The 15,599-nt window shown below is 38.3% G+C and overlaps 1 protein-coding gene across 1 annotated transcript; it reads left to right on the forward strand.

Moving 5' to 3' along the window:
* Window positions 1–455: 455 nt before the first annotated feature.
* On the forward strand, window positions 456–2,059 carry LOC143619625 (F-box protein SKIP22-like). Its single transcript, XM_077091513.1, has one exon. The coding sequence runs from the start codon at window positions 600–602 to the stop codon at window positions 2,043–2,045; it is 1,446 nt and encodes a 481-aa protein (XP_076947628.1). The 5' UTR covers window positions 456–599; the 3' UTR covers window positions 2,046–2,059.
* The last annotated feature ends 13,540 nt before the right edge of the window (window positions 2,060–15,599 follow it).

Raw genomic sequence — 15,599 nt, forward strand, 5'->3', positions numbered from 1 at the left:
ATTAAAAAACGTCATCGCTTAACTGTATAATGGCTAGTGTTTAATTGGCGTGCCTCCTTTCACAACAATAAGCAACACAGACGCAGTCACAACAACAAAAAACTACTTTATGATGTTTGTGTTTTGTTGAACTATTTTATGATGTTTGTTTTGCATTAAATTAGGTTGTTGTCTTGTTGCACTATTTTATGATGTTTGTTTTATTACTAAATTAGGTTTTATAATATTCATAATGTTTATTTTATGTTAAAAGTGTTATTTTTATAGATTACATATATATATAATGTTTCGAGGCTAACGCCTCAGTCCGCTTAGAGGCTTACGCCTCGAGAGTCTAACGGAAAACGCCTCGAGGCTCGTTTCCGCGTTTTTAAACCTTGTGCCCGCCCCTACGGCCTATTTTTAGTTCTGGAGTTTACAACACTGCATTATAGCTGCTTGTGTGTAAATTACAGCCGAGGATGATCATTGATTTTGTACTATAATATGGATATGCAGATTATGGCGAAGTTAATGAATTAAGGAAATTCGATCCTTTTACAGTTGTAAAAGATGTTAATTGTTTTTTTATTTGTGTTTTTGCAGAGTATATTATAATCATGAAGTTACGACTCAGATCATTTGAAACCAAAGAAACCCTCAAAATAGAAACGCCTAATCCTTGCAGTCTCCAACAACTGAAAGAACTCGTGTTTCAAAAACTTCCTTCTAGTTCAAGTTTGGCTAGTATATCTCTCTCTTTAAACCGAAAAGATGAACTTACAACCGAATCCCCGCAAGAATCTATTCAATCAATCGGGATCACATCCGGTGATCTCATCTACTTCACCACAAACCCTGATGGATTCTCCGCATCACCCAAATCTGAACGGCCTCAAAATCCCCAAACCCTAATTCCTGATTCCAGTAAGCAAAATGAAAAGGTAGACATCATCAGTTCTGAAACAGTTGAATCCAGTAATAATAATAATAATTCAAGTTCAGAAGAGGTTGCAGAACCTATGGAGATAGAAGATGATGAAAGTATTGTTATTAGCGAGGTCGGGAAGTCGTTTTCAGTACCCGGTTTTCTCAGGAAAGTTTTCACAAAGGAGTTGGGTGATACTGATAATCTTAATCACAAGCTTTTGCGCGTTGCGGTTCATGCTGTCTTGTTAGAATCTGGCTTTGTTGCGATCGATCCCGCTTCAAAATCGTTTAAAAATAATAATGATAACTTTAGTGTTAAAGATAACTGGTATCTTGCTCCGGTTCATTACACGCTTTCCAACGTAATCGTTTCGGGCCATAACATTGAAACAGTCAAGATCAAGTTTCAAAACCTAGGAAGGTACTGCAAGGTTTACGGGTCTTTGGTCAACGGGACCACGGTGCACTCGGTGCTTGTAGACGAAGACCAACTAGTGCCGTATCTGAACGTTGTATGGGCCAATTGTGGGCCCGTGGTTGCAACCGTGGGCGGGAATAATAAGATGTCTAATGTCGAACCCGAGAAGCAAGTTTTTGAGTTTTGGAGGAAAATAAAAGATGGGATTTCGTTACCATTATTAATCGACTTATGTGAGAAAACGGGTCTCAAATCTCCACCTTGCTTTATGCAACTACCAACCGAACTCAAACTCAAGATTCTTGAATCGGTTTCTGGTGTGGAAATAGCAAAAGTGAGCTGTGTTTGCTCGGAACTGAGGTATTTAGCCTCGAGTGATGATTTGTGGAAACGAAAGTACATTGAGGAGTTTGGGAATGTTGTGGGTGCAGATAGTACGACGGGCTTTAAGTATAGATTTGCCAAAACTTATGAGTCTAAAAAACGAAAAAGATCGGTTGTGAGTCTAATAGCCAGAAGACGACTTCCGCTTCCTTATGCTCCTCCATTTGGTGCTGGTTTCCCAGGAATAATAGGTGGTGATTATGATCTTTTTCCAAATCTTGGACCTCGTGGACTTGGTGGGCTCGGTGGTCTGCCACATGGTCGTAATCCGCGGCTCAGGAATGTGAGACCCGATTGCAACCTTGGTGGGTTTGCGGGTTTTGGTGATCATTAGTTCAAATGTGACCGTTGGTGGTGTTTACTTTAGTAAGTTGTGTATGGGGTGTTTAATAATAAGTTTCATGAAGTGGTTGGTTTGGTTTACAATAAAAGTCGTTAATATTGGTGTTGTGAGATCAAACATATGAATATTAAGTGAATGTTTCTTTCGTTTGTTGTAGATTACTATGATTGATTTTTGTGTTAGCCTAGCCATGTTAAATATTTAGAAACTGTTCTGAGTGAAAAGTATGATTTGAGATTTTCAAAAACAATACCTACGTACAAAACTAACCATACCATGAAGCAAATTGTGTACATGCTAGCTAAGGTCGTCTACAAGATCAGATACTGACTTTTGCAACCTATTCGGTTTTCAGTTAAATTTATATCAACATGTTCATTAAGATAACGCCTTGCTTGCGTTGCGCATATAATGTATATATGTGTGAACCCTCGAGTGAGCAAAAGTGAAATTGCACTAATTTTGACTTTATTTTACTAATCTCGTGAATGTTAAAAGTGGCGGAAGGTTAATCAGGCATTATGTGGTGGCGTTGATAGCCGAAAGACAAGGGCACATGCACCAATCGACCGGTGTGCCGATGGTTGAGTGTTATGTGCCTTATGTCCAAGGCTTGATGCAAAACTACTATCAAACCGGGGGTCTCACCGGAAGCAGCCTCTATATTCCTACGGGGTAGAGGTAAGGCTGCCTACATTTTACCCTCCTCAGACCTTACCATAGTTTTGCTATTGATGGGATATACTGAGTACGATGATGATGATATTCACTAATGTGTAAAATGGATTATTTTAAAGAAAGTTATTGGATACAAATATTATTAGACAACGAAATTAATTACCAATGACAATACTACTAAAAATTTAATGGTTTTTGTATTACTATAGTATGAAACTCAACGACGTGCACCACCACCCTTCACGCTCATGGTTCACATATGAGGGACACAATATTTCAAGGCGTGAACTCATGCCATGTAATCTCACGCCTGATTTCCACACCCCTTGGAAACATGGACTCAAGCTACGTGGCCTCAAGTTTTAAAGAGCACGTAAAAATAAGAAGAGATGCAGAGCTAGGCAAGCTGGCCCACAAGAGCAGGGCTATAGCAACACATGAAAGTTAAATATGAAGTTTACTTTTTGTTAACGAAAAACTTTTTTCAATAAAATATTAACTTAACTATTAATTTATTGTACAACATAAATTTATTACATGATGACTTTAGCAAAAGAAAAAAAAAGTTTGTTAGACAAAGTGTAGTGAGGTGATAATTGCCCTATTATCACCTCAATATGCTGCTCTCACAGGCGATTTTGGGTGATATTAGGGGGACGCGACATGCGATTGTCGCAACATCTTTCATTTTTTTTAATAATACGTGCGTAATATATATATATATATATATATATATATATATATACATACATATATATATATATATATATACATACATACATATATATATATATATATATATATATATATATATATAGGAGGGGGATAATTTAAAAACCTTGCTGAGTTTTAAGAATTTAAGAACTTCATTCTTAACCATACATTTAACTAAATAGATTATATTATATGGTTGAGATTAAATGTAGCCTGTAAATGAACCGAACGTTCGGTGAACTATCGTGAACCGTTCGGCGGAAAGTTCGTTTATGTTCGTTTATTTAATAAACGAACGATCATGAACAAAAAGTTTGTGTTCGTTTAATTAAATGAACGAACATGAACACATGTTCCGTTCGTGCATTTATGTTCATGAACGTTCGTTTATTTAAGTTCGCTTATGTCTGTTTATTAATGTTCGTTTATGTATTAATAGAAAATAATTAAATATTATCTAGATAGGCCATTTGCTTAAAGGTTTTATATTTGTTAATTTGTGTTCATTTAAGTTCATTTATGTTTGTTGGTGTTCATTTACATTTGTTCAGGTATGTTCGTTTATCTTTGTTCACTTATGTTCGTTTAGATTTTTAAAAAAGGAACACAAATGTCCCATTTTAAATAAACGAACATGAACATAAATATTTGTTCGATTAATTGTCCGTGTTCTTTTAAAGTTAAATTAACGAACACGAACATGCCCTTGCTCCTATTTATTCGATCCATTTACAGGATTTCATTATTCACATTAATGAATACATCGGTCTCAATCTCTAGGCTCTGCCGATTTTATTTGTGATCGTGAACCGTTCGTGAACACATTAATTTCCTTAATGAACGAACACGAACATAAATTCCTGTTCAGTAAGTGTTCATGAACCGTTCGTGAACACATTTTTTCCTTAACGAACGAACATGAACGAGGCCTTGTTCGTGTTCGTTCGGTTCGTTTACAGCCCTAATTAAATGTGATTAAAAAATTAAGTAGAGGGAGATAAAAGCTAGTATGTATGTACGTATATTTTCACACCCCAACCTAAGGCCGAAATGCCGGGGTGCGAACCGTTGATCCGCAGCTCATAAGATACTATCATACAATATATAATATGACAATATCTAATTATTTTATTTATTTCAAATTTCAAATAAGTGCACAAGTTTCAAACATGACAATAATAATCCAAAACAAAATAAAATGCAAATATCCTTTATTTTAATATCTAATGGTCTCTTTATGTGTTCATCATCTTATCTTCAAATCAACTGATAACCAGCATATACGTACAAAATAAACATATGTTTGTCAACACGAGATTGAGATATAATCACCAGTTTTGACACTAATATTAATATATAATTAATAAGCAAACAAAATGATATGAGTATAAATCAATCAAACCATGAGCAAATAGTTGTGTCAGTTGAGCGTTGCGTTGCGAATTGGGCATTGGCTACTATGACTAGCATATACAAATGTGGGTGTAACATTCGTTACTTTTCGAACCCAAAAACCCGACCCATTTTAAATTTTCAGTTTTGTTTCTTAATGTGTGTGTGTATCAAGTTTCGTTACATGTATTTTTCATTTGTATTTGTTAAACCGACACGTTTCAGCGTTTCAATTATCTGTGTTTGACGTATATTGTTAAGATAATATTTACGAGGATTTAAATTATTGTTCGCTATCTTTCTTTTCATTTCGATCGATTAACGAAACCCAAAATGTAAAGTCTTAAAGCTTAAACAATTTAATTCGCTAACGCGTCGGGTATAATTAAAAGATATTCAAATATTATAAATTTTAGTATTTTTAACTTAACTCAAAACTTCAAGGTTGCTATTGAAAATATACTTTAGTTTAAAAATTATTATGACTAGAAAGTTCAGGGACCAGAAATGCAAGTTAATTAAAATATAATATTTTTTTTAAAAAAAAAAAGAGGACCCAGCCCCACCACTCTCTTCCTTCCTCGGTTTCCCGGCGAAAGACCGGCCGACGACGGTGAGCTCCGGCGACCTTTAAAACACGCGTAAAACGCCAAATTAACGAGCTTTAATTAACCCAACGTTCACCTCCACTAACGTATACCACTAAACGGCCCTAATAACGAACCTTAACGTCTTATATTGGCGGAATTAATCTCCAAACGGCCGGAAATTTTATAAAACGCATTAACTATCAATTAAGCCCCAACGGTATAATTGAGTGTATAAATAGAACCTGAACACTCTTCTAAACTCGCTCACATAATCTAATTACTCTAAAAAACCTCTCTGGTTATCATAAAATTCCGACCAAGAAACATTTTCCAGCGAGTTACATGTTCACCATCCTTCAACTACATTTTCAGGTAATTGAGTTAGGTCTTTTGCTCGTTTATACCCGCTTAATGAAACCCCTAACTTAAAACAATCGTACATGGAACAGATTATGAGAATTGAAATTGTTAGGGTTTCTAATAAGAGATGAACTTGACATGGAGTATAAATAAAATAATTTCCATTTGGCAACTAAATTGACATCTAGAACAGTTGGTTAACTCCTTTTGATATAGACATGGTGATCCTCGTTCGAAACTCGAGTCAGGCCGAGTTTTGTATATTTTTTATGCTCTTTATTTTACAAAATTTAATAATTATAATACTTAAATAAATTAGTTAAAAAATCAAAATAAATTATATAAAAATTATTTTTAAACCAAATAACATTTTTATAAAATAAATTAAATTATATCTCACCATTTTCCATACAAAATCGATTTCCAAACCCGTTAAACTGTCAATATAAATTCGTTTTTATTAATTCATTAACTTTAATCATTTAAATATTCGTTAACACCGGTGCTTTAACTTGTAAACTTTAACCCGTGTCTTGCAAGTTTCACATACCTCGTAATTATGTTAAGTTACTAACCAAATATATTAAAATATTATTAAAACATAAAATTTCGGTTTAAATATACAATATTATTAAAATAATCAAATGCCTTAAAATTTAGCAAAAATTGTAATAATAATTATTCCCAATAAATTTATACAATAATTAACTTTAATAATCCCATTAGTAGTCGTTAAATTTTCGTATTATTTTGTTTATAGTTCGCGGGGTTCAACCGTTTCAATTTCTTTGACGCGTTTTCCAGCCTTTTCTTTATTTACGCTTCATACCTAAGGTGAGTTTTCATAACCCCTTTTTACTTTTACACATTTTGGGGTGTAGCACGCCAAACTTAGTTTTCTTGTGTCAAACTAAAATTCACATGCGTGTCTTGTATGTATTTGTTTTGTATTATATTGCTTGTAAACTATGTTATTATGTGCTAGTTGTTTACTGTTTTTGTTGGTGGAGACTCATACTCATAGTGGGAGGATCCGACGGGACGTACCTTCGCCGTCCATTTGTTAATGGCGGTATCTTACACATACTCATAGTGAGAGGGTCCGACGGGACGTACCTATGCCGTCTGTCACACCCCGACCAAAGGCGGCGGAACATGCCGAGGTGTAACGATTGTCTATAAGCACATGACACTAATTAAAGTGACAGTATTTAATAAACTCATTTCATTTCACAACATCGAAAATGTCACATAGCAATTATCCATAAAATAACCATAAACAAGATATCATAAAATATGGCAAATTGATATTGTTCATTTTTACTAATATCCTAAGGTCTTTGATGTCGTTTTCTTCACAATCATAAATCAACCAAGATGCAAACCTGCAACATTTCATAAAATAAAGTTTGTCAACACAAAGGTCGGTGAGCAATTCATAAGTTTAATCATATTAGTATATAATAAAGATAGCCACAAAACTTGCATACGAAACGATAAATAAAAGTGGTAATTTGGATAAATAGATATCGCTAAACACATTAGCGACACCTAGCTATAAGGGGATGCCAAATAGTCTAGGATTTTATAGTTATCGTTAATTGCATTACGTTAACGACACCTTGCTATAAGGGGATGCCAAATAATCTAGGATTTTATAGTTCCAGCAACCAAAAGCGATAAACACATAGGCATATAAGCACAGAACACCAAATCGAGCAATTATTTAGGTAAAGTATACAACCACGTTTGTGGTTTAAGATTCAAATATAAAGCATTTTGTTGAATAAGTATGAAATGTCACCCCCAAAATAAAAGATGGAAAATGGGGTATGAAATACTCACCTTCAAGTGGTAAACTTGAAAGATGATAATTTGGAGATTTGTCGGAACGACGAGTTTAACGCACAATGCCTAAAAAGAAAAGAAGTCTTGAATTTAGAAAGGTTGTCTTGAAGGTCTTTAAACAAAATAAATGTTGAGAAATGTAAATAATTAAAGTTCAAGGTTTAAAATGTGACTATTTAAGAATTTATAATAATAACCCTTTAAAAATGAAAGTTCGCTCGAAACCGGGTTAAAGTATCTAACCTTAATATTTACTCAACCTATGTTAAGTAATAAGGTGGGTAAAATGCAAGAATGCAAATCCCTTTGGAATAAAGATACTAAAACGGGTTTTTTTTATCGAGTGTTCGGGTTGTCGGTTCGGGTCTTGATAATTGGTCAAACCCAAAGTCAACTTTCCAAAATATTGAATGTTATGAGATAACTCAATAAAATTTAATAAGACTTAACCAAGTATGTAGTTCCATTGCTTTAGAACTAACAACGCACGTTAAGCGAGTGTTCGGTTTTGTCGGTCCAAACTTTGTTATGAGATCAAGCTGGATCCAACATTTCCAAGTACTTAAGAAAATATTTAAAAATCAATTTGTAACTATTTTTAAAGAAATATACAAGTCTTGATGGCTAAAAAAAACACACTTGTGTGTCTTAAGCGAGTAAGAATCGGTTTGGTTTCCACATGTCCAAACACTAAAGAACGAGCTCAAATCACGGAGCTTGTTTCAAAGTTGGTTCTTACGTTATCTTTCAACACACCTTTTACAAGTGAGTAATCTCGTACCTAATCCCCTTTTATTTTTAACATTTTGGGATGTTCATGTGTTCGTACAACTTGAGTCTTAAACTTGTTTATGAAATTATGTGCGCAAAACCCATGTGTTATGGACGTTTACTAGTGTTGTATATTTGTATGTGTGGATCATTAACCGCTTTGATCGGCCTATTCCGAAGTTTTCATGGATCCATTAGATGAACACGGGAGACATATTGTTACGATTTTCCTGGTTTGTTTGCACATGCACGAATGATTATTTGTTTTTGCTCGATTTGGAGCACGTTATGAACTATGAGCTATGATCTATTTAGGCTTGATCACAATCTGTTTACACACGATGTTGAACACCAGTTATACACATGTTGCGCGCAGTGCTTTATTATCTATTTATATCTATAAATCTTGATTTCTCACCGACACGCAAGTGTTGACGTTTTATTTTAACACATGTTCAGGTTTGCTGTAGCTGCTTTTGGAAACTCAAGGACACGTAGGATGTTTTCTTTTACTTTGGACCTAGTTTAAAATATAACAAGACAAGTTTATGTATTTGAATATTATGAGTTATGATATGTGATATTTGTTACTTTATGTCGTGTTATGCGCATGCGCAATGAAATGTATTTATTAAATATTGACACCCAAATAGTGTCACGAGTAATGAAACAATTGGTAGCGCCCCGATGTATAATCCGCCATCGGTCGGGGTGTTACAGATTGGTATCAGAGCTCCGTGACTTTAGGATTAGGTGGTTAAACGTAACGACCTAGAATACCTAAGAGTCCCTTCTCGCGCATGAGAAAAATCTCATGATTGCGCGCTAATTGTTAATTACTCGATATTTATAAAATATGCTTGCGCATACGCAGCACGTGATTTCATGTTTTATCCGCGATCTTTCGATTTTTATTGTTAAATTTCAATTCGTTTCTTTACTTACATATTCGTTTGTTGTTGGGACTTAACATTGAAAATCCAAAAAGTCATGGTGATACATGAATAGTTGATTTTCAATCCCCATTAACTTTATGTTCTAAAATTGAAGATTTGAAAAGTCATTGTGATACATGAATTGTCAACCTCCAATACTCATTTACTCGTATATTTTAAATTGAAGATTTGAAAAGTCATGGTGATACATGAATTGTCAACCTCCAATACTCATTTACTTGTATATTTTAAATTGAAGATTTGAAAAGTCATGGTGATGCATGAATTGTCGATTTTCAATTCGAATTCATTACCTGTATTAAGTTTGCATTTAAATTCATATTTTACTTCAAAATTTGATAGCATTTAACTCCGCGAAACAAGCTTTACAATGATATACTTTGCGCTGAAACGATTTCCCATACCAAGATATTAACAAAAACTAAAACTTTTATAGAATGTCTCCGATATCTGCTCGCCGTCATCAGAGGAGAGAAGCCTCGTGCAGACGTATGCAGCGTCGTTCCCAGGAAATGGCCGCCGCAATAGCCCAAGCCTTAAATCAAAATAATACCAACCCCTCCGGATACAATATTAAGTCCTTTAATGCGGGTAACCCTCCGAAATTCACAGGGCTCGAAGGAGCCACTGTAATGCTCCAATGGCTCGAGAAAATTGAGAACACCTTCCTCCATACCCATTGCCCTCCAGACCGACGAACCTTATACGCCTCAAGTGTCCTGGAATCAAGGGCGCTTACATGGTGGAACGGAGTAGCTCACGCGCATGGCGCAGAGGCTGCTTCTAGCATGCTCTGGGAGGAATTCAAGGATCTTTTGACTCGAGAATTCTGCCCTCCCAACGAAGTAAAGCGCCTTGAGGAGGAATTTTGGAACTTGAAACAGTACAGTGGCGAAGCGCGCGAGTACGCTACGCGCTTTCACGAACTAAGTTTGCTTGTCCCGCACCTAGTTACCCCTTCCCGCCGCGCCATCGAAAAGTTTCTTGGGGGTCTCCCCATGGAAATTCAAGATTCTGTATGGGCCAGGAACCCAGTAACCCTCTCTGACGCCATCGAGTTGGCCGCTGTGCTCAGCGACAACCATGTCAGGGCAGGAACCCTGTTCCTGCGGGGAGCCGAGAAGACCAAACTCACCAAGACTGTCCCAGAACCAACAGAAACCAAGCCAGAACCCTCAAACCGTAACAACCTCAAGCGCAGGCGCAAACCCAATCATCAAGCCTACGCGCTTACCAACCCGCTCATTGTCCAGCAACCCGCCTACCAACCTCCAGTATACGCTCCTAACCCACTGGCAACCTACCCAACACCCCCTGTAGTCCATAACTATGCCTTAACCAATGCCGCACTCCCTGCCCCGTCAACTAAGAAACCTTACACAGGAAACCAACCCTTTTGCCCAACCTGTAAACTTCATCACCCAACTCAAACCCCGTGTCGGCAATGCAACCAATGTGGCCGTATTGGTCACACTGCTGAGTACTGTAGAGTCCTTCCCGCCAACCCAAACGCGCAAACACCACCAACCTACCCGCAAAACCCACAATCAACATACCAAAATCCACGACCCAGGTCGTGCTATAACTGCGGTGACCCCAGTCATTTCCGGAACGCGTGCCCGAGACTGCAAGTACAAATTACACAAGCTAATCCGGTTAACCAAATTTCAAACCAAGTGGCGCGCGGACGAGCTTTTAATATAACCGCGCACCAAGCGCAAGCAAATAATGACGTGGTTAATGGTACATTTTTACTTAACGGACAATATGCATCTATACTTTTTGATACTGGCGCCGATAGGAGTTTTATTTCTCGCGCATTTGAACAAAAACTTGCGCGACCGCGAATAAACTTAAACGAAAACTTTACAGTTGAAATGGCTAACGGTGAAACAATTATAATAAACTCCGTGATCAAAGATTGCACGCTTAACCTTAATGAACACGATTTTCTAATCAACCTCATTCCCATGCCTCTTGGAAGTTTTGATGTTATTATTGGTATGGACTGGCTCTCGCAAAATCGCGCCGAAGTAATCTGCGCCAAGAAATTGATTCGCATTCCTCGGGAAAATGGTCAAGATCTTCATATCTACGGCGAGAAATGTAACACCCCGACCAAAGGCGGATTATACATCGGGGCGCCACATATTGTTTCATTACTCGTGACACTATTGGTGTCAATATTTATTAATACACATTTTATCGCGCACGCGCAGCGGGGAAAATAAAGAACATAAATCAAACATAAATCAATATATTATAAATTATAACATTCAAACATAATTAACTTGTCCTGATACATTTTAATTCTAGGTCCAAAAGTAAAAACGTCCTACGTGTCCACAAGCTCCAAAACAGCTACTGCAACCCTGAACATGTGTTAAAATAAACGTCAAACACTTGCGTGTTGGTGAGAGATCAAGTTTAATACAATACATAGATAACAATAAAATCTGCGCGCAACATGTGTATGTCTGGTTTTCAACAAGGGTGTAATCTGATCGGGACCAACTCTAAGAGACAAGACTGCCAGTGCTCACAATTGAGCTCACAAACAAGACTAACTGTGCAAGTGTAACAAAAGAGAAAATCATAAACGAATGTTCTCCCGTGTTCATCTAATGGTACCATGAAAACTGCGGAATAGACCGACAAGACGGTTAATGATCCACACATACAAATAAACAGCCAAGTCTACGTCCTCAACACATGGGATACTGCGCGACTAAAGTTCATAAACAGTTTAAGACTCAAGTTTTGTATGAACACATGAACATCCCAAAGCATTTAAAATAAAAAGGGATTAGATACGAGATAACTCACTTGATAAACGATGCGGTGAAAGATATGCAAGAATCAACTCTTAAACAAGCAAAGTTAACCTATAATTAAGATTATTGTTTTAACGATCTGTTTTAAGTCTTGATAATAAGTTAGCATAATTAATAAGTAAATTATTATATAATATATATATATTACCGGAAAAGCAGGGCAGAACAGGGAGGAAGACGGAGGCAGAGAGGAAGACGGCAGAGAGAGCAAGGAGCAAGAGAACAGGAGAGATTAAGTGTTTGTGTGTGATGTGTTATGAAAATATTATTATTATTTATAGAGAAACCCTAGGGAACACAATCCCTAGAAAAAGGGGAAAAGATCTCAAAAAGTAAAAGAAAAGATATCAACGGTAAAAAGTTCTGAAAAGTAAAGATATCAAAAGATATGGCAGCTGCAGGGGGCAAGATAAAGCTGACAGGGAACAGTAAAAAAGGCATGGGCGGTTCAGATAAAGGTACTGGTCAAGCATGGCAAAAGCAGATCTCAAAAGATAATGTCAGTCACTTTTTCTATCAACCAATGGGGTTGGTACGCATGCTGCGCCGAAAGTAACTATTCAGACATTAGATAGGTTAGGTCAACAGCTCAGAAGAAAAGACATTACAAAAGCAAACGGCTAGAATAAACAGAAGACTAGACTAAAGGGTCAAGCGCGAGAAGGCTGAGTGCGCGAGCGCGAAGGCTGGCACAACAAACCTTAGCGCACTGCGGGAAGAATCACATCCTTAGCGTGCTGCGTGAAGAACAAGAATTCTAAGCGCATCGCGGGAAGAACATACATTCTTAGCGCATTGCGGGAAGAACATGCATTCTTAGCGCGCTGCGAGAAGAGTTCTCTTCACGCATCGCAGGAACAAGATGTCTTCACGCAGGCTTCCATGTAAGGAGTCTGGCGCGTGGAGCTGCAGACATCCCTAGGCGGGAAGAACCAAAGGACAAGCAAAGAGGAGGGAAACAAGGCGTAAGGGCGGGACGGCGACAAGAGGGAAAAGAAGGCGGAAAGAGAGAAGGAAGAGGGACGGGACGGCGGAAAGAAAGAGAGAGAAAGAGGCGGGAAGGAAAATATATATTATTATTAAAAGTAAAATATAAGTATAAATAAATATTAAATCATAAAAGAAAGAGATCGGGTCAGAGAAACGGGTACCTGGGTCGGGTCGGATCAGGGCAGATGTCACAGTCTCCCCTACTTTAAGAAATTTCGTCCCGAAATTTATCTCGAAGTAGGTTGCGCAGAGAACAGGTGCGGGTACTTGATCTTCATATGATCTTCCCTTTCCCATGTAAACTCGGCTCCGCGCTTGGACTCCCAACGAACTTTCACGATAGGGATACGACTGCGCTTGGTTTGCTTAACCTCGCGATCCATAATCTCAACAGGCTTCTCAACGAAATGCATAGTTTCATCAACTTGAACTTCATCAAGTGGAATGTGAAGGTTCTCGTCAGCTAAACACTTCTTGAGATTGGATACATGGAACGTTGGATGCACATTACTGAGCGCGGGCGGCAGGTCAAGTCTGTAGGCAACTTTTCCCACACGCGCGAGAATCTTGAATGGACCAACATAACGAGGAGCAAGCTTACCTTTCTTCCCAAAGCGGACAACACCTTTCCAAGGCGACACTTTGAGGAGAACAAGATCACCAACTTGAAATTCGAGAGGCTTTCGCCTACGATCTTCGTAACTCTTCTGTCGGCTCCTGGCAGTCAGCAGATGATCACGGATCTTGGCGATTTTATCAGTTGTCTCTTGAACAAGTTCGGGTCCTGTGATTTGAGCTTCTCCCACTTCGCTCCAACAAATCGGGGAGCGGCACTTACGACCGTAAAGTGCTTCAAATGGGGCCATACCAATACTGGAATGATAGCTGTTATTATAAGAAAACTCAATCAAAGGCAGGTGCGAATCCCAATTACCTCCAAAATCAAGAACACAAGATCGGAGCATATCCTCAAGAGTTTGAATAGTTCGCTCAGACTGACCGTCAGTCTGAGGATGATATGCCGTACTCATGTCCAAGCGAGTTCCTAGTGCAGATTGGAGAGATTTCCAAAAGCGAGATATAAAACGGCCATCGCGATCGGATATGATGCTCAAAGGAGTACCATGGCGGCAGACAATTTCCTTGACATAAAGCTGCGCGAGTTGCTCAACACGGTAGTTTTCACGAATGGGCAGAAAGTGAGCAGATTTAGTCAATCGATCCACTATTACCCAAATGCTATCATGTTTGCTTGCTGTCAAAGGTAACTTGGTAATAAAGTCCATCGCTATACCTTCCCATTTCCACGTAGGAATTTCTGGTTGTTCGAGCAAACCAGATGGGCGTTGGTGTTCAGCTTTCACTTTAGAACAAGTCAGGCACCTAGCTACGAACACAGCAATATCCTTTTTCATGCCAGGCCACCAATAAGTTATGCGCAAATCCTTGTACATCTTATCAGCGCCAGGATGAATAGAATACCGAGATTTGTGCGCTTCACTCAGGATATCAGCGCGAAGATTCTCATCACAAGGGATCCAGATGCGATTGAGATAACAGAGAATTCCACTCAGATTAGGGACAAAGAGTGCTTCCGCGCCACACGCTAACTCGGCGCGAAGGTTACCATTACTGATGGATGCGCGCTGCGCGTCACGAATACGCGATTCAAGGTTGCTTTGAATCGGCGCGAAGTGAAGCTGGGTGCGCGGCAAGATACAGTTAAGTTGGCAGGGTTTTCGGCTGAGCGCATCGGCTACCACATTAGCCTTACCAGGATGATACCGGATCTCACAATCGTAATCGCTGATGAGTTCGTTCCATCGGCGTTGCCTCATGTTAAGTTCCTTTTGATCAAAGATATGCTGAAGGCTTTTATGGTCAGTGTAGAGGATACACTTAGTACCATAAAGGTAGTGTCTCCAGATCTTCAAGGCAAAAACAACTGCACCAAGCTCGAGATCGTGAGTCGTATAATTCTTTTCATGAACCTTAAGTTGCCTTGATGCGTAAGCGATAACCTTGCCTCGTTGCATAAGAACACAACCGAGACCTTGGTTGGATGCATCGCAATACACGACAAAATCATCATTACCCTCAGGTAGCGCAAGAACAGGAGCTTCACACAACAAACGCTTGAGCGTTAGAAAGGCTTTTTCTTGCTTCGAGCCCCAAATATACGGTTTACCTTTGTGCGTTAGAGCTGTTAAAGGCAAAGCGATCTTCGAGAAGTTCGAAATGAAGCGCCGGTAATAACCAGCTAAGCCCAGAAAGGAACGGATCTCGGAAGGAGAGGATGGCGTAATCCAGTTCTTGATTGCTTCAATCATGGATGGGTCGACATGAATACCCATCTTGTTTACAACATGACCAAGAAACTGTACTTCATCAGACCAGAATTCACACTTGGAA

Source organism: Bidens hawaiensis, unplaced genomic scaffold (genome assembly GCF_021521415.1).
Source record: "Bidens hawaiensis isolate Kalapana, Puna unplaced genomic scaffold, B.hawaiensis_p1.1 tig00002477_1, whole genome shotgun sequence".
Classification (NCBI taxonomy): domain Eukaryota; kingdom Viridiplantae; phylum Streptophyta; class Magnoliopsida; order Asterales; family Asteraceae; genus Bidens; species Bidens hawaiensis.

Coding starts and splice junctions, on each gene's coding strand:
- LOC143619625 (XM_077091513.1), top strand. CDS start 600: ATGAAGTTACGACTCAGATCATTTGAAACCAAAGAAACCCTCAAAATA.